The sequence below is a fragment of the Lemur catta genome, chromosome 21 (genome assembly GCF_020740605.2).
Source record: "Lemur catta isolate mLemCat1 chromosome 21, mLemCat1.pri, whole genome shotgun sequence".
NCBI classification, from domain to species: Eukaryota; Metazoa; Chordata; class Mammalia; order Primates; family Lemuridae; genus Lemur; species Lemur catta.
In genome coordinates, this window is record NC_059148.1 from 11568552 (window position 1) to 11591117 (window position 22566).

At 62.2% G+C, this 22566-nt stretch overlaps 1 protein-coding gene across 5 annotated transcripts in view; it reads right to left on the reverse strand.

Annotated features, from left to right (window-relative positions):
* CABIN1 (calcineurin binding protein 1) overlaps positions 1–22566 on the reverse strand; it is a 153084-nt gene that overhangs the window by 5071 nt on the left and 125447 nt on the right. For all 5 annotated transcript variants that reach the window (XM_045534231.1, XM_045534232.1, XM_045534228.1 and 2 more), the window contains exons 30-34: positions 10135–10298; positions 9165–9261; positions 7520–8185; positions 6179–6253; positions 2150–2432 (exon numbers count right to left, since the gene is read on the reverse strand). In XM_045534231.1, coding sequence (XP_045390187.1) covers positions 2150–2432; positions 6179–6253; positions 7520–8185; positions 9165–9261; positions 10135–10298 — 1285 coding nt within the window. The remainder of the gene's footprint in view (positions 1–2149; positions 2433–6178; positions 6254–7519; positions 8186–9164; positions 9262–10134; positions 10299–22566) is intronic.

A 22566-nucleotide genomic window follows, 5' to 3' on the forward strand; every position in this document is an offset into this window, starting at 1 on the left:
CTGGCGTCCCGGGGAGCCCCTCCCACACTGTACCAGGGATGGTGTGTGTGGCCAACAGTGCTGGTCAGTTGCTCCTGAGATTAGGTCACAGAAGCCGCTGTGGGTTCCTCTGTGCTCTCTCTGTGGGGTCGCTGCCTCTGGGGAGAACCAGCCGCCACGACACAGACACTCAGCTGTTCACAGAGGCCCACAAGGGAAGACCTGGGGCCTCTAGCCACAGCCAGCGAGGACCTGAGGCTGCCAACACCCCCGAGAGCTCAGAGGACCATCTGACAGCTTGACTGCAAGCAAATGAGTGCCTGAGCCAGGTCCTCCCCACTAAGCCTTTTGGGAATTCCTGACCCCCCAAATCTACAAGATAGTGAGAGAGCAAGACCCCAAGGTAGAGGGACAGGAGCTGGGTCTTTGTAGCAGTGACTGAGCCTCCAACACTGACTGGCTCAGGCCACGGGCTCCCACTGCCACTGCCCTTTGAGATCACCACCACCAACCCCTCCCAGGCTCTGCTCACTGTCTGCCAAGCACTGCTCCAAACCTGGCAGTGCGCTCATCTTCATTTTGTACGTTCTACGCAGGAAATGAGGCAGACAGAAGAGGGACCACCAAGGTCAGGTAACCAGCACTTAACAGTGCTTCACCTGCTCTTTGTCCCATGGCCTTCAGAGGCTCCTCTCGGAACAAACAGCCACAGAAGCTGGCCCCCAGGGGAAGAGATTGTTCATCTCGCGGGGCCACAGGCAGCACACTTGCAGCCGACCGGGCTGAGGGCCCTACACTTCCTCGCTCCTCCAAGCAAACTGGGGGAGGCATCAGGTGAAAACAGCAGTGCCTGATGCTCGAGCCGCAGTGGGAAAGGGCCGAGGACGCCCAGCTCGGCCTCATCCAGGCCCTGTTGCCTGTGGGGCTCTCAGGTCTGCCCTCTGCCAGGCACTCCTGCCAGGGCAGCTGTCCCCTGTTGCTCAGATGAGAGTTGGGAAATGACACAGCTGAGGTTACATGGTTGGAAGCAGCAGCCCCAGATGTGACTCAACCATGGGACTGGGAGTGAGAAGACAGGTGAGCCTCCACAGGTGACCCGGCTGTGGACCAGCACAGAGCCTGGGGCAAGGGCACCAGCAGGTCCCTGAGGCAGGGCGGGAGAACCAGGGAAGGGCCGGAAAGGGAAGGTCAGCGAGGCCACAGGGAACCCACCGACCAGGCTGCTCTCCCCTCGGCCCCACTGGCTGGAGAGATGAACGGGTTAGGGAACACCCTGTCCTATTATGGGGTCTGAGAGCCTGGCCGAGGTCCGTCCTGGGAACCAACAGGGAGGGCCCCGTGCCCTGGGTGGCAGTGGAGCCCGTCCCAGCCTTGAGCGGAGCCCAGCCTGGCAGAATCACAGCTGCCAGAGCTGCAGGTGTGTCAGGACCAGCGAAGGTGACTGTGCCTTGCCCACGGCCTCCTACTCACTGGCCCTAGGGGTGCCGCTTCAGTGCCCTCCAGGGAAAGCCCCGGCCTGCCTCCCTGCCGGGCAGGCTGCCAATCCGGTGGGTCCTGGGTTTTAGAAGGAACAAGGGCTCCCAGCAACAGAGCCAGCAGGGCTTTCTACTGCCCACACCCTCGTCCTGATCTCCCTCACAAGCCCCCGCCCTGCCCCTGCCCTCATCCTGGCTGGCGTGGGCCCGGGCAGATCTGCTGGCCCTGCACAGATCAGCAGGGCCTGGTGCTCAGGAACTGCTCGCAGGCATCTGTGCCCTGGCAGCATGTTCCCGGGGAGGCCTGGTCTGGGCTAGTTTCCCCTCTTCCTACCTGACTAGCCACGCTGTGTGTTGTAAGGCTTTGTGGGGAGGAGAACATGACAGTCCCTGACACTGCTTGCTCTGTCCCTCCTCACCATCCCCTTTCACAGATGGGGAGACCGAGGCACTGAAGTTAAGAGTGCCAGACGAAGGATGTGCCAACCAGGGCTACTGACGCTGCCAGTGACTGGCGAGTGGCCCAGCAGCTGCCTGTCCCCGAGGGACCGACTGCCTCAGCTGGAGGGCACCCCTGTCTCCTTCCTGCCCACCCTCTCCACACAGGGAAGACTTGCTGGTGGCAGGGGCCTGGCTTGGCTCTGGCACAGCTGGGCATGGGGGCCTTATGCCACCAGGGCTGGGATGGGACTCACCTGGGCCCAGAGAAGCCATGCTGGGGGTGGCCTCGGGCCTGTGTGGCCGGGGAGGCCCAGGGTCCTTGGGTGGGTCTGGGGTAGAGGCTGACGCTGAGGGAGGGCAGGTGACGACAGCTGTGGTGGCAGCCAGCGCAGGGCGAGGCTTGGCGTGAGCGTCACTGGGCCGCTGGAGAGCATCGGCCGGCACAGGGTCCGGGGCTGTGGGGGCCACCGCTGCAGGAAAGAAGTTCTCTCGGCTGTCCTTGGGGTGTTTTGGGGTGGTAGGCGTGTCCCCTGAGGCCTGTGAGGACAGAGAAGAGGTGAGGAAGGCCAGCTGGCAGCCCTGAGCCCATGCCACCCTGCCGTGTTCAGCCCACCACGCTGCCCCACAAGATGCCCCGTGGGGTCCTGGGACTGCCAGCACTGCCTGGCCCCCCGTGCTGCCCACGGGGCCATCAGCAGACAGCCCGCCAGGATGCTGTGGACACCAGGACAAGAGGGACCCAGCACCCCTCCCCGGGAGGAGTGTGTCTGGCTATGACTCTAGGTGTGGGGTGCAGCTCCCAATCTGGGGACAGCAGGACCAGGTGGTCAGTCTCAGAGGGCAACTTCCCAAGGGCCACTAGTGGGAGGGTCCTGCGGGAGTTGGGGGAGCCAGGGGGCCCACGGTGGCCCACGGTGCCCCCCGCTCAGCCTCTGCAGCAGCCTGACTTCAGCAGGAACCCCCGCCACTGGCCTCCGGTTCCCAGGTGGGCTGGGCCCTAGGGGCCTCCAAATCTTCCTCCACAGTCCCCTCTGCCACAATGCCCTTTTGGGGCTCTATTCTCACGGCCACTCCTACTGCCCACACTCAGCCCAGCCCTCCTGGGACGGGACTGTAGGCCTCGGCACCCTGACAGCCAGTCTCGAGGTGAGTGAGGCAGGGCACCTCAAGGCAGCCTTGCACAGCTGAGCTGAGGGGCCAGGCTCAACGTGTGAGCCAAGCCCCCAGCCCCCAGCCCCTCCCCAGCACCAAGCCCACTGTGCTGAGCCAGGCCACACCAGGGCCATGGAGAGTCACACGCCTGCTGGCGGGTACCTTGGTGCCTGGGGGGCAGTTTGCTTCCACTGATGACCCTGTCTCTTCTGACATTTGCTTTGCTTGAAAGCCCTGTCCCCAGCTCCACATGGTCAGGACGGGCCCCTGTGTACTGTGCCATGCCGTGGTGTCTGGGAGGAGCCCATGCTCGTGCCCTGGGGCCCAACCCTGTGCTGTGGACAGCATGTCCAGTGGGAGGGTAGGGCAGGAGGACAGTCCTGTCTCTCTGGTCCCCCTGGGCCCGTAGTGGTGCCAGCGGTGTTGTTGCAACCCAGGTGGCAGTGTGAGTAGACACACCAGGGCAAGGTGAGTGCTGTGTCCCTGTGCTTGCTCAGGGGTGGGGCCTCAGCTGCAGGTGACAGCACTGAGCCTCTAATTATGTCCAGAGCACCCTCCAGGCATGTGCTGGGCTGCCATGGCAACTGGGACAAGCCTCAAGCAAAACGGACACTGCCTGAGGGGTGGGAGCGGCGGGTCTGATGGCCATGGCCGCCTCCTTCCCAGCGCAAGGTCAAGGATGCCTGTGACTGTCCCACTTGCCTCCCCGAGGCGGCTTCTGGCTGGGTGTGGGGGCTGTGGGGTCCTGTGGGGTTGGGGGTGCAGGTGGGGTGGACCTGGGGAGACCCTGAGATGGAACCCTGTCTCCCCGACCCACACCGAGATGGACAGGGGCAGAGGGGAGAACAGAGCAGCCCTCAGGGTGTACGAGGAGGAGGCAAAGTGCAAAGGGCACCGCACGCACGGGGAGAGACAGGGAGGCAGGACTGAGCTCCAGGGACGGGAGGACCAGAGGAGAGCAGCCGGCACCCCGTGCATCTCTGGGGCCTAGGGTAGGAGCCTGAAGCGGGAAGCGTGGTGAGAGGGCCTCAGGGCAGATACCCGGGGCACCTCCTCCCCATGGGGTCTAGGAGGGGGGCGGGCAGGTAAGAACGTGGCCGGGGAAGACCTCAGGGCCACAGGTTCGCCTCTCCCCCATAGCCTCCCGCACCCCAGGAGCGGACTGCTGAGCCTGGCCTAATGGCGCCCAGCAGCGGGCAACCTAAAGGTCAGGGCCGGGTCCCCTGGCTCTGGCCACTCCCATGACCCAGTGTCTTTCGAGCATCGCTGACAGCAACTTCTGCCTGCCCACCCCTCGGGCCCCGAGACTCGTGTGCCTCAGCTCCTCCGGGGCCTCAGTCAACAGGACGCTTCCCCGCCCTTGGCTCTTGCCAGCTCAGCGCCCCTTTCCTCTCAGGCTGGGGAAGGGGAAGGTTTTGGGGGTTTCCTGTATGGGGCTGTCATTTTGCACACCTTGAAGTCAGAAACCGCCCTCCTCTCTCCATCGTGGTCACCACCCACATGTCCACCCACTCCCTCGGGCCAGCGGAGGAAAGGGGGTCCCCTGGCAGGCCCGGGCCCGAGCTGTGCCCTGGTGCCCTGGCGGTCAGTCTTGTCCTGTGGAGCAGAGTCTGTGGTGAGGGGCACAGAGCCCACGGGGGCTGAGGTAAACTCTGGCTACATGGACAGTAAGAAGTGATGGGAACCGCAGGTGGGTTGGGATGTGTCCTGCCAACGATTCTGGCCCTCAGCTGGGGGACTGGGCCCAGCGACTCCCCCAGAGTGTCCCCCGCCTGGCCCGCAGCCCGCTGAGTCGAAGTTGAACTCCCCTGGGCTTCCTCAGAGCTAGAGTCCAGGCAGGGGTGGCGGCCCGATGCCCCACTCCACTGAGAGGAAGGTCGTGTGGAGTCCACCCGGAGTGGTCAGGCCACCCCTTGGGACAGGAGGCTGCACTGCTCAAATGGCGAGCCACTCGCCCCCTGGCCTGGAGGCTCTCGCTTTAGACGGGGTGCCACTGCGCTCCGCCTGCCACAGCCTCCCCTCTCCACGCTCCCTCCCACTGAGCTCTGACCCACCCCCCATACCTCCTCAGTCATCTGGACCCTTCCCGTAGCCAGATCTGCCCATGGCCTTCCCTCAAGCCGGGCCTCTCCCATGGAGACCCCTCTCCTTCAGCCCCAGCCCTGCTCCCCCCCTGCTCAAACCCCACCCAGCCCCGTCTCTCAAAAGCAGCCCTGGTGGCGGGGTCCCCATGTCCAGCGGACACCCATCCTCACTGCCCCGGCCCCACTGACTGGCTGGTGCCTGGGAACACTGTCCTTCCTGGACACCAGCCCGCCCTGTCCCGAGTCTCCCTCCCGCACCGGTGCTCGGCCCTGCCTGTGCCCTCTCCTGGCCTCTGGTCGACACTGATGGCCTCAGGGGCAACTACACCAGGCATGGTCCCCCCAGGTGGGGGCCCCTAACTTCCTGCCGTCTCCCTTGAAAGAGTCTCAGACTCAACACAAACCCAATCTCAACCCTGGCTTGGGCCGTCCAGGCACGTCCCAGGAGGGGCCTCCCCCGTGCTCTGCCAGTCCCGCTTCCTACCACCTCTTGGACCCTCCCGCCCTGGCCTGGCCCCTGCACCAGCCCCTCTTCTCCACCCGAGAGGGACGCTGCCACCCTGCTCCCTCCCTGGCTCGATAAACCCAGGACCCCACCCACCCTCTCAGGATGAGCCCCTTGCTCCCTACATGCCCTCCCCGCAGTGGGCCCCTGTACAGGCTGTGTCTCTGCCTTACGCCCCAGCCACTTTGCTCCTAATCAGCCTGGCTCTAACATCACTTCCTCTACCTCTGTCCCCAGCGGAACCACCTTTTCAGGGGAGGTCAGCTGGCTAGGGGCCATCCTCCCAATTTATTGAAAAGGAAGCTGAGGCGAGGGGACCCCTCAGGTTGTACATGTGTGTCTGAGCCAGGGTCAAGGCCTTGCCCACTGTAGGGTGGTGCCTGGCCCAGGCCGGGACTAGGGCTCAGCCACGTCCCACCCATCACCCCTTGTCCCACGCCGACCACAGGAGCAGTCACAGGGGTGTACCCACTTAGCCTGTGAGGGTGAGAGGCGGGGCAGGCCCCGTTAGACGAGGCTGGCACAGCCTAGGCCAGGCTTACCTGTCTCTGGGCGGCGGCCCCGAGGTGGACCTGACAGAACTTCACGGCCTGCTCCAGCGCAGCCTCCTCGTCCACCTGAGCAACGAGAGGCCTGTGGTCAGGGGGCCCTGGCCTGGCTGTGCAGGCAGCGCAGACCAGCCAGGCGGGTGGTGGGGCTGCGCCCTGGGGCTCAGGTGCCACCTCCACCTCCCGCCTCCGATGGAGAGCTCTCCCCACTGCTGACTGCACCCAGCCCCCCAGCCCTGCCTGGGAAGTAGGGACAGACGCTTGTCCACCTCCAGGCTGGGGGTACAGGCCAACCTTCTCACAGCACCGGGAGCTGGTGCCACGACTGGACCCAGCCACCCCTCTGGGCCCGACGTGGCCACGCCAAGTTCATTTCTGTGGCTGAGTTATTTACATCCTCAAGGGCTGAGGCTGGCAGGGGGACTCAGGGCCCCAACCAAGCCTTCAAATTCGGCAGAGGCCCAGCTGCTAGGGGATGAGGGGAGTCCTCTAAGCTAAAACCTGCCCCTCAAGTGGGCAGGATGGAGGGCCGTGATCAGAGTGGGAAGGGCCTTTTGCAATCCCAGGCCTGAGGTGGCTGTGCCAACGGCGTCTAGAGCCCAAGAGCTCAAGGGTGGTACGAGACTGGGGAGGCGTGGGGGGCACCCTGGATGAGCAGTGGGCAGGGAGGAGGGAGACGCCACACGCTGCTGGGCGAGGCCAGGGGGGCAGGCAAGGCAGGGAGAGGATCCACCCCCACCAGCAAGGAAAGCAGCACTTGGAGTTTTTCTAAGCCATTAGCAACAAAGACAAACGGCAGTTATAACGATGCTAGTGAGGTGGATATAGAATAGGCATTCTCTACAGTGGCGCTGCAAACTGACACGATCTGGGAAACTGTTTCAGGATGGTCGCCCCATTTGAGCTGGTTACTGAAGTTCTGGGGATTCCTCCTGTGGGAATGAATAATTTTAAATAGAAAAAAAGGTATGTGCCTGATACACTAAAATAAAATTAAAAAAAAAACGGCAGGCAAAATAAGGGTCCCAGGCTCTCTGGTCACACCGAGGGCACTGCAGCCACCTTTACATGACAGCCACAGAAGTCTCGAAGGAAGTGCCCCAAGATGCATCTGGGGGCCCAGCACAGCAGTGGGATGGGGGTCCCGCCTTCCTGTGCTGGACTTGATAAGGTTCCTGCGACGCGGTCTCTGTTCCTCTTCAGGCTGAATACAGACTTTCTAGAGCTCACGGTAGAATGTGAACAGTGGGCATGGCTGGGAACACCTAAAGCCCACCCAGGGGCAGAGAACAGAAAGGCAAGGGCAGGGCGTGGCGAGCCGGCGGACAGGCCCACCTGCTTGATGAGCATGTAGGTCTCAGACATAATCCTCTCCACGCGGCCCAGGTCGTAGGCCACACCCTTCTGGCCCTGCTGCCACACGCGGTAGGCGTCCAGCAGCAGCGTCTTGCCTGACTCTGTGTCCTCCAGGAGCTTCCTCTTGCGGCTGGGCCGTGGGGGTGGCTCCTCAGTGTGGCTGCTCCCCCTGGCCCCCGTGGTGGTGGCAGCAGCGGGGGCGGAGGCTGGCTGGCCTGGGGTGAGCGAGGTGGGCTGCTGCCGTGCGCTGATGCTCAGCTCCTCCAGGGACAGCTCGGCGGGCCGGCTCTCAGGGCCCCGCTCCCTTGGGGGGCGGCCTGGCAGCAAGAGCGGTGTCCGCTCCAAGTCTGAGCGGCGAACAGCGGCCTCACCCGTGTCCATGGGCTCGGTGGGCCCTGCCTGGGGGGTCTCCTTGTCTTTCCACTCCCCGCCTTGGTCTGCACTGTCTCCTGCGTCCATGGTCACAGGCCGGTGACCCACTTTGCCCCCTGGCTCAGGCCCTGGCGCTGAGCTATCAGCCAGAGGGGGCTTCTTGGGGTGGGGGAGGCCCTCCTGGCCATCCTCGGGACTGGCCTTGTGTGAGACATCGGTGGTCATCCTGGCTCCGGGGAGGACACAGGCCTTAGGCCCCGGGCGTTCTGACCCCTGCGAGGAAACCAAAGATAAGACTATGTCTCTGGTGTCCCCACTGCGACAAAGCACCTCTGGGCGCCAGGTGTGCCCACCCCAGGCCTCTCCCACCCAACATCACTCTGGCTCCGGACATCTGCCAGCTGGCCAGGGCCATGCCCCAACTATCAGAGAGGACACTAGGCCCAGAGACCTGCCTGAGGAAGGCCCTCCCTCCTGTGCACTTCCAGCTGCCCCACTACACTCCCAGGTAGCCAGGGGCCGAGCGACTCTGGAGGTGGCGCTGCTCCTGAGTGGGAGGCCTGGCCCTAGCTGGCATGGCACCATCCAGCTCACATTTGACTCCATGATGAGCCTCGGGGCAGCTCTGAACGTTTTATGAGAAAGGGGACCTGCCCAGGGCCACCAAGTGTGCTTGCTGCAAAGCCAAGTCCTCTTGGCCCCTAGAGCATGAGGACCGCGGTGAAGGCTGGCGAGGACCACCCCTCCCCAGGTTCAGAGTGCTGTCCCAAGCCCCTGCACCAAGCCACAGCCAGCCCTACTGGGCATGAGCTCTGGGGTCAGTGGTCCTGGCTCAGCTCCCAGCTGCCCCACCTGCTAGGCTGGTTACTTAAACTCCTGGGGCCGGGGTGCTCAGCTGTGAAATGTGGGTTCCACTGAACCTGCTCACAGGAGGAAAAGGGATGGTGCACATACATGGTGCTCTCACAGGCCTTGGTCAGCCCGCCAGGGGGAGGGCTCGGGACCCCGCCCTGGGAGGGGCACACTGCTCAGGAGCTCAGCTCGGTGGAGGGTCACTATGGCTCTCGTTAATCACCAAGTGCATCAGTGCCTTGCTAGGTGCCTATGTGCTCGGTGCCACGTCTGACCTTCCCTACCTAGGCAGAGGGAGGATGGGTGCTACTTCATAGATGGGGACACGGGAACAAGGGTGCACAAATGGCGGGATCAGGCCCACCACCGCAGGCTGTGGAGAGGGGAAGGGGGGGCGTACCTCCGCGAGCTCACTCAGGGTGTCCTCCAGCACCTTCACAGTGAGGATGAAGGCCCGCTGGGCCAGGACCTGGCGGTCGGCATCTCGCAGATACTTCCTGCAGTCATATGGGGTGGCCAGAGAGGACAGGAGAGCGTCAGACCCCACACAGCACTGCTGGGTGGTGGCCCTGTGCCCTGTCCCTGCCCTGAGAATGCCTGTTCATGCCTCATTCCACTTGCTGGGGTGCATGAGACCTCCCCTGGGCCCCTCCACACCCAGGAGGCCTCTGACCTGGCACTAGTTTGCTGCCCTGGGCCCCTGGGCCTGGCTGCAGTGGGCCTGCGCGGCCTGCTGGGCTCAGGGAGAGCTGCGGAGGGCCTACAGCGCCTCTCCCACAGGCCTGTCTCCGGTGTGTCCCAGGCCCCAGCTGGAGGTGCCCTGAGCTGAATGAGACAGAGAAGGTGAGGCAATGCAGGCATGGGAGGCTGAGTCCCCACTGAGCTGCCTCCCTCCAGGCATCCCTCCGATACTCCCTGCAAATGGCAGCTACAGCAGATGCCCCTCTGTCCCGTCCCATCCTTTCTGGCAGAGGGATCCCTGCCCACCTCTGAGGCCCAGACCCCTGTTGCCCACCCCACTGTCACCGGCCTTTGCCTGGCCATATCATGGCTATTGTTTGAACATCTGTTTTCCCTATGACCTGGTGGCACCTCTGAGAGCCCCGAGCTGGGGGAAGCAGAAGGAGAGGAAAGGCTGGTTGTCTGGGCCTCCATGAGGAACCAGGATCAGTGGGGAGAGCCTATGTCTGTTCCAGGGTGCTTAGGGGCAGAGGGTGAAGTTTGGGTTCTCGACACTAGGACAGAGAGGCCCCCGAGGAACAGGAAGGGCTGGTCTGGGCTCCCAGCCAGTGGGCCTCCTTTGTTTTCATTACTGCAGGGGGTGGGGGGCAGGTGGCATGCCAGGCTGTGCCCAGGGTGGCTGCACTCACTTGCCCTGGTCTGGGGTCCGCTGCAGCATGGAGGACACCTTCAGCAGGGTGCTGTGGTCCCGCAGCTGGGCCAGCACCTTGAGCAGCAGCACGATGGAGCGGTTCATATGCCAGGCGAAGCTGCCCGGCCGGTCGATCTCGTCCACAGGGATCCGCCAGATGCCCTGTGGGACGGATGGGGTAGGCATGTGAGGGAGGCTGCTGCAGTCAGAGCCTCAGGGACACCCCTGCCTGGGGCTCCCTGGAACCTGCCACAGTGCCAGAGGGGACACCGCCCAACCAGGGGCTTCTGGGACTCCTCTCACTATCCCCAGGATGGGAGGGTGTCCCCCACCCCCACCCTGGTCTATTTCCTCCTCATAGACGACAGCAAATGACACACCCACCCACGGTTCCACAGCCGCCTCCTTTGTCTGGCTGTGCTGTGCTGTATGTGTTTACTGGACCTGTCCCCTGCAGGAGGCACTTAGGTTGAGCCCGATCAAACACGAGGACAGACACTGAGGAGCCCAGTGCACCCACCTCTCTACAGAGGGTGCTGGCCCAGCCGTGGGGCCACTTCCTAGAGATGGAACTGCCGGGTAAAAGTGGGCTGCAGGGAAGCGCTGGCACAGGCCCCACCTTTGCATCCTCCCTCCAGCTGTGCCGGGAATCATTGCAGCTCTCAGGATGCTGCCCCACTTCTCTGTGAAGGCTGAGCCAGGGCAGGGCTGGCTCTGGGGGGCCCCCTCTCATCTCCCTCAGCCCCTGCTTAACCTGCTGTGGCAGTAGGCACCCCTACCTATTGCCAGCTCCAGGGTCTGGTCCTAGCAACCAGCACGGCGTCTGACTCCTACTCGGGGTCCAGTAAGGGTGTGAGGAAGGCACGAATGACCAAGGGAATGAGTGACATAGACATTAAGGAGGCCCATCTCGGTGGGATCTCTGGAGCCTGGGAACGAGTTGGTAGACTCTGGATGGATCCCTATAGCCGACACCTTGGAGAAATTCCTGCCCAGAATGGACCAAGGCTATACTGCCTTCTTGGCAAGGTGCCTGGCCCAAGTTACGCCAAAGTTGGGGTTCTAGGGATCTGGGCCACCAGCCTCAGGGACCACGGCAGGACGTCCAGGTGGCAGCCCTCCCAGGGCCTTTTCCTGTGGGTCCTTGCTGACTGCTCATGGTATCTGCACAGAGCTGTGGGCCCTCCCTCCTCAAGCAGTCCCAGAAAGGAAGCCATGGCCCCTCTAGCCCTGAGCTGTTAAGGCCTGGGAAGAGCATGAAACCCTCAGCCTGGAGCCCCTGCAGCCTCCACACTGGCTCACGCTGTGACACAGAAGGCCCACCAGGCAGGCTGGGGGACTATGTTTAGGCCGGCTGCCCACTTCCACCCTCAGGCAGTGCCCAACAAAGACAAAACCAGGGGTTGAGACCATCCACACACAGGGTGGCAAACACCAATGCTGCATCTTCCTACCACGTAGACATGGTCCCTGCAGCAGCTTATGAAAAGCTGTCACTCAATGAGGGACGGCCTTGAGCAGTGTCTGCACCAGTGGAGAGGCAAGGACCCCAGGCCCTGGCACCCTGCCCCTCTGTTCCCAGGGCTGCATAAGGCCCAGGTGTGACAACAGTGGCTGGGAAGGTGCTATCCCTGTGGCTCACTGGGCCCAGCGGTGTGGGGTGGGGAAGGGCCAGGCCCCGTTGAGGGACTACAGATGTCCCTCTCAGGGTCCTCATGGAGCCTCACACAGCTATGCCTCCGAGGGTGGGCCTCGGAGACGTGGAGGGACTCCCTCAGGGTCACACCTCCTCAAATGGCAGCTCAGGGCTGGTCCCTCACCATACCCATGACTCCGAAGACAGGAAGGGTGGCCCCAGGGAACCTACTGAAGGAGCCCGCCACAGCTGGCTGCCACCGCCCCCCTCCACGTGGGATGGGAGGCGAAAACCCAGGGCAACACACCAAGCCGGGGAATCTGGATATGACTCTGTTTCTCCTGTATCTCATTCCTCAGTGGGGTGTGGAGGGGAATGCTCTGCTTCAGTCAACTGAGAGGGTCCCGGATGACCCAATTTCACTGAATCCCCCCATTGGCCCTGCAGAACCTCTGAAGACGCAAAGGCCAGGCTGGCGATCACTCTTCCCAGGGTACCCCCAGCTAGGGGCCAGACCCTCCCACCTCCTCTGCTCAGCTGTAGTGTCACCTCCTCTCTGAAGTCCTCCTGGTTTGCCACCCAGCTCTTTTCAAGACCACTCAAGGTCAGCCCCTCAGAAGGTTGGGGGTGGGGCTGTGACTGGCAGTATGTCCTGCCTGGAAGTGCATCTGCTTCAGCTCAGGGTCCACAGGGTCCTTGCACAGACCTGGCAGAACAGGCGAGAGATGCCCAGCTTGAGAAGGCTCTGCAGAGCCTGTCTGGGAAACCCTACCTCCCTTAGCTTCCTGTTGGTCTCTCACCCTGGAGACTCCATGTTTAATTATACCGGACAGGTGGGAAGCAAGTTTGTTCATGGCAAATAGAATGCTCTTCAGAGCCCCAGGTGTGCATGTGAGCCCCGTGGTGGTGGTGGTGGTGGGGTGCAGTCTGCAGGGAAGCTGAATGGCACCTCCTTGCCTAAGAGGCAGTTACTGCAGAGCAGTGCGCACCTGGCCAGGCAAGAGCTGGCTCCCCGCCCCTCCACGGGCGAGGGTGAGGAGGTGTTGCCAGAGATACCACTCTTGGTTTCTGCAGGGTGGGCCAGACGGACACAGTGGACTTGGCAGGTGGTGAGGGGTGTGGGCAGGGCCCCCCCAGAGAGGGATTCCAAACTCCTGTTCCCAAGTTCAGGGGTTGAAGACACAGCACATTTACCTATTTGGGGGGTGGGTGGGAGGGATACGCCAAAATGAGCCAATGAACACGTGGAGACAACATCCCGGAGGGCCCACCACATGGTCACCTAAAGTGGCCTAATCTAGGAAGGCATCGGTGGCCTGGCACTAGCCCACCCTCATCATTTTGGGGGCAGGAGCGGTCATCCGCTTGTTGAGCAAGGCAATGCCCCCTGGGAGATGGGTAGTGAAGAAGCCCCAGGTTCATACCAAGCCCCACTTGGAACACCTAGAATGTCCACAGTGCTCTGGTCCAGAGGTGGCTGTACTGTGCTGGCCCAGCTGCACGTCCGTCCCTCCTGCCTCCCCCGCCCTGTTGCCAGCCCACTGTAGCCGGGGCTGGGCTCCACTCTCACCTGCCCAGCTCTGGGCCAGGTGCTCGCTTTGCTAGGGCCCGGGGAACGAATGGGGCAGGTGTACTCTTCGGACCTCTGGTCTGGTGTAGAGCGAGAGGACAGGCCAGCCTTTCCTCCCAGACAAGGGCGTGGGGAAGACCCCTCTGAGGGCCACAGAGGCCTCACAGGGGACAGAGGGCAGGTGACAGCAACAGCAGCACACTCGATGTAAGGGGAAAAAGAAAACTGCACTAGATAAAAGTTCTTAAAGACACCCGCTTCCCAACAGACCAGTCTGTTAGCAACAGAAGCCAGTGCGGGTGGACGCCCTCTCCTGGGTCTCCGACCACTCCCCACTGAGGTCCTCTCATCCTCATGCCTCCCGGAGCATCTGGATGCTGCCAAACACACCCATGAGGACAGGCCTAGCTTGCAGCACACGCCAGAACACGGTTTGGATCCCTATCTCCCTTCCGTTTCCTTTTGTAACATAACACCGCTGATTTCAGAAAGCAAGGAGACCAAACACACCAGGCAGCGCGTCTGTGGAAAACCAGAAGGGGACTCCAGATGCCGCCGCCCGCTTGGCACCTCCACGCTATCGTGACTCTCGGAACTCCCCCAGCCAGCCCTTGGAGGCTTGGAAGGCAGCGTTTCACACGTGCACATGCTCTCGGTTCACTCTGGCATTCTGCTTGGCCTTTTCCCGACAATGGTGGTGCTGAAGAGCATGCTTCCCGGGCAGGGTCTGGCCGGCTCCACACCCTCATTCATTTTTTCACACTTTATTCATTCATATGCCCCAGCACGGGGGCTCCTGTTTTTGTCTACTGGGCACCGGGCACCATCCCCTGCCCCTTGTTCTGTAAACTATGTCCCCTTGCCCCTCCCCACCCCCAGGGTTGCGACCTTGGCCTGCCTGGCTGGGCCCGAGACCCACCCACCCACCATGGGGACTTGGCCAGCAGGTGGGCCCAGGACCCCAGCCAGGCTTCCCTTCCTAACAGGAGCCTTGGGGAATACCCCCTCCTCCCTGTGGCATGGGGCTGTGAGCAGATGGTCATAAGCCCCACGGGGGTTCCTGTGGCCATGAGGCTGCCCTCCAGGGACAGCTGGCCTGAGAGAGTGAAGCCACCAGGCAGAGGGGGGAGCCAGCAGGGAGGTGAGCAAGCCAACAACTCTGCTTTCTGCCTGAGCCAGGCGGAGCTGGGCTTCTATGTTTGCAGCCAGAGCCACAGGGAGAGGAGGAGCCAAAGCAGGCCCCTCCCTCTACCCGCCCTTCACACTGTGCCTGGGGACGGCCTCCCAGCATCAGGCTGGGGACGGCACCTGCCTCACCTGGCCTTCCTCATCCAGCCCCACACGGGAGGAAGGGGCACGGCCAGATTCCACCTATGGCAGCAGAGGCCCCACTGCACCCACTCCAGAGGACAAAGGTGCAGGCCTCAGGGAAGGCTCGGGGCATGTGCCAGGGAGAGCTGAGCCTGATGAGAAAGGTGTGGGCAGCAGTGCCTGGAAGGAGGCCTGGCTGAGGGCAGGTGGAGGGAGCGAGCACTGGGGCCGATGCCCCACGGCATCCGAGGGAAAGGCCGAGGCAGGACCACAGACAGGCAAGGGCCGGGAGTGGGAGTGGGAGCCAGGGGCAGCAGGGACCCCAAAAAGAGGGTCTGGGATGGGGCTCTCCCCCCGTTCCTGGTCCTGTTGCTCTGGACCTAGCCCAGACTCTCCTCTCCCCGCTCTGCAGGCACACCTGTTACCTGTGGATTTGTTCCACTCAATTCCTGGGTCCTGGTGTCACCAGGGCTGGGTTCCCTGGTGGCCAGTGAGGCTAGAAGAATGCCTGGAGAGCTGCGGGCAGTTGGGTATGCCCACAGCAGACTCAGAGCCCTTAGATACCAGGACTGTGTTCAAGCTCCCCCTCTGTGCGTATGTATCCCAAACATCTCAGCCAACCCCCAACCTTCAGAGCGATCTCGGCTCCTCGCTGGCAGATGAGGTCACCGAGAATGACTATAATAATCTAAATAATTTATGGAGCCCCAGACTCTGGACTGAGTGCTTGATACAAGTTATCAACCCTCAGCCTGAAGACTGGGGTGTGCTCCCACTGCTTGAGGAAACAGAGCTGCAGGAGCTGAGTCTCACGGGGTGGGGGGTGAGGCTGGGGGTCCACAGAGGGAGGGTACGGCTGCTGTGGTTTGGGGGCCCATGGAGACGTTCCTAGAGGAGCTGAGAGCTGGCAAGTGGAGATGGGGGGTGCTGCCGGGCCAGCCTGTGCTCTTGCCCAGGAACGCACTGTTTACATGAGGGCTGGAAAGCCTGGTGAGGCCAGGGCCCGGCGGCTGGAGGGCAGTGAATCACTGCAATCTTGGCAGGTGGCACCCCAGGGAGGTGACAGAAGGCAGAGGCCTCTGAAGGTTTCCCCGAGGGTATGGAACGCTGTTCCTGGCTGACAGGCCAAGGCCATGCCTATGCACAGCTCATGCTATCTCCAGCACGCTGTGGTCTAGGGAGCTTATTCCTGCAGGGACATGGGCTCCTCCCCTTCCAGATTCCTGACTCCGCCGGCCAGGCCACACTCCCTAACTGCCTTGGCACAGACAGGAAGGGCCCGCTCACTCACACTCCTGGACCCCAGGCCCCTGCACACAACTTCTTCACGCAGCCCAGGGCCAACCCTGAGCCCGGTAGCCTGAGGCCAGAGACTCAAACACAGTTCTGGTCCTCAGGTAAACCCCACTGCCTGCTGCTGGACCACCACTCAGGCCAATTTTAACGGCACAGTCCAAGGCTGTTCTGCGGCTCCTTGGGCCAAGGGTTCCCAGCCCCATCTGTCACCATTGCAGACACCCACTTTTAGTCATGGCTCCTTCTAGAGCTTCCTCCCTTCCGAGGGCACAGGCAAAGGCTCCCCAGGAAAACAAGTACCCTTGGAAATGCCAGAGCAGGAAAGAAGGGTGGGCAAGAGGTACAGCCCAGTCAGAACTGCACTTGGACTCAAGGCCCGGGCTCGTCAGAGTGGACGAGGCTCTGGCGTGGGGCTGGGTAGAGACTCAGAGATTCATGTGAGTGTGTAACCAACTCACCCCTCATTTTTCAGAGGGGAAAACAGGGTTCAGACCACCTGCCCAAGGCTGCCTGGTGATCCCAAAGTGGGACCAGGACACAGGGGACAGACTCCTTACCTTGGGCCTCTCCCCATGCCCTTGCTTAATACTCACAGAGAAACAACAAGTTGGCAGCATGATCCCTGCTTTACGGATGTAGAAACAGGGAGAAAGCAGAGATGCCATATCACCTTGGTTTTGGCACCTTTTAACACCTGGGAATGTTCAGGGGTGGGGTGGAACACCTGCCCATAGATGGGGTGCCCAGTGTCCTCCATTAGCACCACGGGTGCCTCAGGGTATCATAATTAAGTCCCTTGGGCCTCTGTTTTGGGAAATGGCCCCCTCTAGCTGTCCCCCCCTGCCACCTGCACAGGTCTCATATGCAACTCCTTCCCCACTCTGCCATTCCCAGGGCCAGGCCCAGCTGGGACGCCAGGTGGGGCTGAAGCAGAGGGCAGAAGAGGGGTAACCATACCTGGGAGCACCCAGAAAGGCTACAAAGGGAGCTGCCCGAGCACTGTGCACAGGTACTGAGGGGGGAAGGCAATGAGGTGCACACAGCAATCTGGCCTGACTGGGTGGGTGGCATCTGCTTCACACAGTGGACTCTCTCCTCTTCCGCTCACCAAGGCTGCCCAACCCAAACAAGCCTGAGTCTGCTTGGGGCCTTCTTGGGCCCAGCCTGGCCTGGTCAGGCACTGCCCACAGGGCTGCCCCTAGTGCCTGACATCAGCACCAGTCCCAGGGGCCCGAGTCTTGTATAGAACAGCTGCCCTGCTATAACCCCTGCACACCAGGGGTGGGAGGGGCAGTTGGGAGGGCTGCATCTCTCTTGCTTACCCCTGCAAGGCCTTTGAACAGAGCCTGGCCTCCTGGGCAGGCTCATGACCTGTCAGGTGAGATGAAATTGCGGGGAGCTCCTCAAGCCCCTGAGGGGGGAAAGGGAAGCCTGCAGGCATGAGAGAGTCAGGACAGAGAGACAGACACATCAGTCCATTGGACTTGCCTGAAGACTGCCCAGAAAAGGAGCATTCCAGGTCAAAAACAAACCCTGGCCTCCACAACCCTTCGACCTTAGTGCAGCCTTAGGGTGGCTATGAGGGAGTCCCACGAGGACAGGGAAAGTGTCTTGTCCCGCTGTGTGCTCCCAGTGCCACACATCTGGGCTAGCCCCGAGCAGGCTCTGGGGAGGTGATGCCACAGATAAATCCCCTTGGAAGGTGCTGGGGAGGCCCAACTCCCCAGTGATCCAGGGTGAGGGGACAGAAGAGAGGCTGGCACATGGAACAATGAGCTAAGACAGCAAAGACTTTGTGGGGGTATTCAGGGAAAGCCAGGATGGAGCAGGAGCTTCTGCCAAGCAGGTGAGGAAACAGGCAGCTGAGGCAGGGTGTAGTAGTGACTGCCTTAGAGTCTACACCATCACCCAGGGTGTCCTGAGCAGAAACGTGTATAAGCTTTAATCTTGACTTTTAACTCAGCAAATGAAGCACATGTATTTCCCTACGTTGTCAAAAACATATCATTTAAGATAACCACAGAGCACCGTGCCCCACAGTGAAGTGAGCTACTGACAGGCATCTGGTCTGAGTGTTTAGGATTACTATGGAGAATGCTGGGCTGAATATCCTCCTCCACGAAGCTGTTCTCCTCCTCGGGACGCATCACCCAGAGGGGGCCAACAGGTGGACAGGAGGCAGCAGGCTGGTCTCCTGGACGCAGGGCCGGATGCCTGAGCTAACAGAGTGGGTACGATGGGCAAGCGACGCTCCCCAGAGCAGTTCAGCTCCACCAGCCTTGCTCACAGAAAACACCGCAGCGAGCACACAAGGGAGAACCCGTTCCCCTGGTAGAGGGATTCCTCCAGCGCTCCCCGTGGCATGGGCGCCGTGGTGACTCAGTACTTAGAGCAGGCAAGGGCGGGGAGCCTGCTGGCATCCCATTCCCGAGAGCGGCGGGTATGGGGTGTGGGAGCAGCTGCTGCGAGCTGAGGGCCAGCTGCCGTGCGGTGGCTGCAGCTAGAGACAGTAACGGAGCCTCTCTGCAGAGAGAGCTACTGGGGCAGGTTAGGGGCCTTTTCCCCCCAGAGAAGCGCAAGAACTTTCTCCTGGTTCCAGCATAACCTCGGTGTTACTGCTTGACCCCAGGGTGAGTCAGGAATGGGGCAGAATCTGTACTGCAGGCCCTAAGGTCAGGAGCAGCTGTGGGTAAAATACCAAAATCCTCCATAGTCTTGGGGACACACCTGTCGTCCACAAACCCACACAAGCCACCCAAATGGCAAGACCACTTGGAGAGAAGAGGGGTAGGGTGGGGTGTACGAGGATGCACTTGCCTGTCTTCTCATGGGGCCAGTGGTACTCACAGGGTGCCTGCCCAGCTCCCCCAACACGCGATTTCACTCACACCTCGCTGGGGGAGAGACTTGTCAAGTGAGACTACAGATCTCGGCCTACCAGGCTGTTTGCACTCCACCTCACTTGTCCCCAAGGAAGATGAGCACCACAGACAGCTGGGCCAGGTGGGCAGCGCCCCTCAGACCACTGGCCCAGATGGCTCCTTCTGGAGCCCCCTGCTCAGGAGTCCTGAGCCATTTAGAGACAAGGCTGAGTTTCCAGGGTGGTAGCTCCCCACCTTCCTGGTGCCCTGAGGAGCTAAGAGCCCTGTCCCTAGGCAGCACTCCTGCTCCAGGCCTGAGGCTGCGGGGAAGGGGCCCCAAGAGCAGGCCAGGTTGAACACCCCCGGGGGCAGGAAGTTCCTGCAGCTTCTACCACAAATCAGTCAGGGCAGGCCTCTCTGGCCGCGGGGTTGTGCAGAGGTCACCAGGGGCGCCCTCCCGGCCTGCCCCCACCCCATGCAGACCAGACTGTTCAGGCTGGCTACCCAGGGCTAGGGATTCCCCCGCCATCCACAGGTAATGAGTCCCTGACGCAGGCAGGGGCTGGGAAAGCCTGCAATTTGCCTGCAGCTGCGCCCGCTCCTTTCCAGTCTCTCCTGCCAAATGAGACATCGTGCATTAGGTCCCCAGAACTGCTGGGCTGTCCCTCCCCTCCCCCTCCCTGGAAAAGCAGAAACGACAAACAACCAAGTGCGTGGGGAGAGCCAAGCTGCAGTGGCCAGCCCAGTCTCTGTGTGTCCCACCTCCACCGCAGGCGACCCCTCAACCCCCAACCCCACCCCTCCTCCCACTTGCTGTGGGGCAAGGTCCTCGCCCAAATGCAGAGCTCCGAGCCGGCCAGCGCTTGCAAAGCTCTGGCACCATCTTCCCGCCCCCGCACAGCGGCTATTTATAGCTAGGGAAGCACCGCGCCCGGGCGCCGCTGCCCACCCGGCCAGGCGGCCCGCTCACCATCCCCGGGAGCGGCACGGCGCAGCTCCTCCTCGGCGCCTTCCGCCGCGAAGTTGCTCAGGCCGACGGGCTTTCTTTCGCTTTCGCGCAGCGCACACCCCCGCGCGCCGGCTCCCAGCCCCGGACTTGATCGGGCTGGGCTCGCAGCGCGGGCGCGTGTGCCGTGTGCGGGCTTCACCAGCGCCCGCCGCCCCCACGCGCCGCCGCCCAGGCCGGCCCAGCCGCCCACCTGACGCTGAGCAGGACGCCCGCCCGGCCCGGGCATGGGGACGCCGCACCCCGCCGCCGGCGACTTCCTCTGCAGGGGCCCCGGGGAAACCACGGCCCGCGGGCTTCCTGCTGCGCCTGGTGGGCCGGGGCGGTAGGCGGCTGCCCGAGCCCACCCGGGGAGGACTGAGCAAAAGCACAGGAAAGCAGAGAGCCAGGCAAGCACAGGCGGTGAGGCGGCTACGCCGCGCGGCCCCGGCCCCAGTCCCCGCCAAGTTCCTACCCGCCGGCTCCGCCGTGGCATCTGTGCAGTGGAGCTAGGGCGGGCGCCGGGCCATGGCCGCGGAGGCTCGCTCGCTCGCGGCGGGCCGGGGCGGGGCGGGCAGAGCCGGACCGGGCGCCTGGAAGCGGGCCCAGCAGCGCAACTGACTTTTGCCGGCCAATCCTCGCGGGTTCCCGAGCCCGGCCGCCAGCGCGGCGGTGGTGAGCTGCGGACCCAACGTGGGCCGCTTGCGGGCCAGTGGCGCAGCCCTCACGCCGGGAAGCTGTGGGTCTGGGCGGCCCCCACGGATACGGCCAACTGTGCAGGGGGGCTGTCCTCGCCCTGCACGCGGTACCTAGGTGAACGGCGCCCCCTGGAGTTGTGCCCTGTGGTGCCCTGTGGCCAGCAGAGGCATAGGTGTGTGGGGGACACACGGCCACACCCGAGCTGTCCTTTGGAGTAACATCCTCAAGGGGGAAGGCAGAACAGAGATGTCACGGTGAGTCCCCCAGTACGCTTTAAGCTGGAAGGGGACTCATTTTCCAGCTGGGCTGTGAGGCCCAGCGAAGGCGCTGGGCAGAGGGCTGGGTGTAGATGGGCTGGGCAGAAGCCAGGCAGGTCTCAGGATCCTCCCGTCTCCCCTCAGCCTCTGCATTTTCAAGAACAGCAGCAGTACACCTGCCCCCAGCACATGAGAAGTTTTGCAGAGCTCAGGGAGGGCTGCTCTCCCGCCTGGAAGGGGTACTGTACCCACCCTATAGATGAAGAACAGGCGCAGAGGGGAGAACCTCACCCCAGAGCATATGGCCACGCTCCCACAGCTCCAGTGTGCACACACCACCTCTCTTCCCTCCTGAGTTCCACGAGGGTAGGCTGCACTGGGATTGTCCACCAACGCCAGGCTGCTCCTCCAGCCCCAGCTGAGGAGAGGCCAAGGAAAGGCAGGGACAGGCCAATTTGCATGGATTAAGATGGAGAGATGCTGCCTCAAGCCCTGGCCTGGCACTCCCCTCCCCAAGTGCTTCTTTCTCACCACCTGTGCCAGTACTGCCCCTCCTTCCCCAGAGGCCCTAGTGATATCTCTTCCCCAAGCTGGCAAGTTTCCACCTGTCCTACCCTAGGCTGGCTCCTGGGGCCAGCTTTCCCAAGCTTGCCAGGTGCCTCTAGTCCCAATCAGCCCAGGTAATGTTGCACTCTGCCCTCTGTCATCCTTCCCTCCCTCCGGGGGGAGGCTCAGGGGCAGTGTCTCAGCACCCCCTCAAGGGTTACTACTCTCTGCCAGGCACTGGGCTTGCTACTGGAGACCCAGAAACAGGCCCAGGCTCCAGAGGTCACTCACTTGCAGGGGAGACACACACGAGCAAAAGCCACCCCAAGGCTGCTCAAGAGGAGGACAAGGGGCTCCTGACCATGGCCAGGTCTCAAGCAAGGTTCTAAATCTGCATGTTGCTCAAGCCACGACCGCCCTCACCATCTATATTCATATCATCATTTGACAGACACATGTGGGGCAGGTTCAGAGAGGCTGGGCACTGGTGCAGTCACACAGCAACAAGGCCACTATGGCTAGGACCTGTCTCCCAGGCCTGGATGACCCCAGAGCTGGTTGGGCCACTCCTCCCAGTTGTCCCCAGGGCTGGAGTAGACTTGGGGATTGGATGCCAAAGCCATGTTCTTGCCTTGCACAGCTCGTGACTTCACTTCATACCTTATCTACTTCCTGTGAGATCAAGGCAGACCAAAGGAAGCCGAGAACGTGCTTATCACACCCAAGCCAGGAAGAAACTGTTCTGTGTTGAGTGTGTGGCTCCCTGGAAATCAGTCCCTGCATCCAGGAGGCCTCCATGTCCACCACAGGCAGCAGCCAGCTCTCCCCAGCATGCGTGCTGTCCCACACAGAGCCACGGAAGGGGGCTGTGGGCACCACCCGACCTGCCAGCAGGAAGGAGGCCTGTGGTGGCTGAGGGGAGCTTAGGGGTTTTGTGCCAAGTCCCTGCCAAATGAAACTTTTGGAGGGACTTCCCTGGGAGAATGTCTGTTCCCAGTTGGGCTCTGAGGCCCCATGGGATTCGGCCTCCTTGGCCCTACACCCTTTGCCCTGCTTTGTCCAGCCCTCTCCAGAGCCCCATGAGATGGGCACCGCTGTGTCTAGCTGACAGATATACAGTGAGCCTAGAGCAGGAAGGTTCCTCGCCAAGCTGAGCTCCCCCCTCTGCCAGGAACACTCATGTGTTTGCCAGGAGCCCCCTGGGGCATCACATGAGAGTACTGTGACAGGGGCTGGTGGGCCTGCCTGCCCCAGATCCTTGAGAATTCT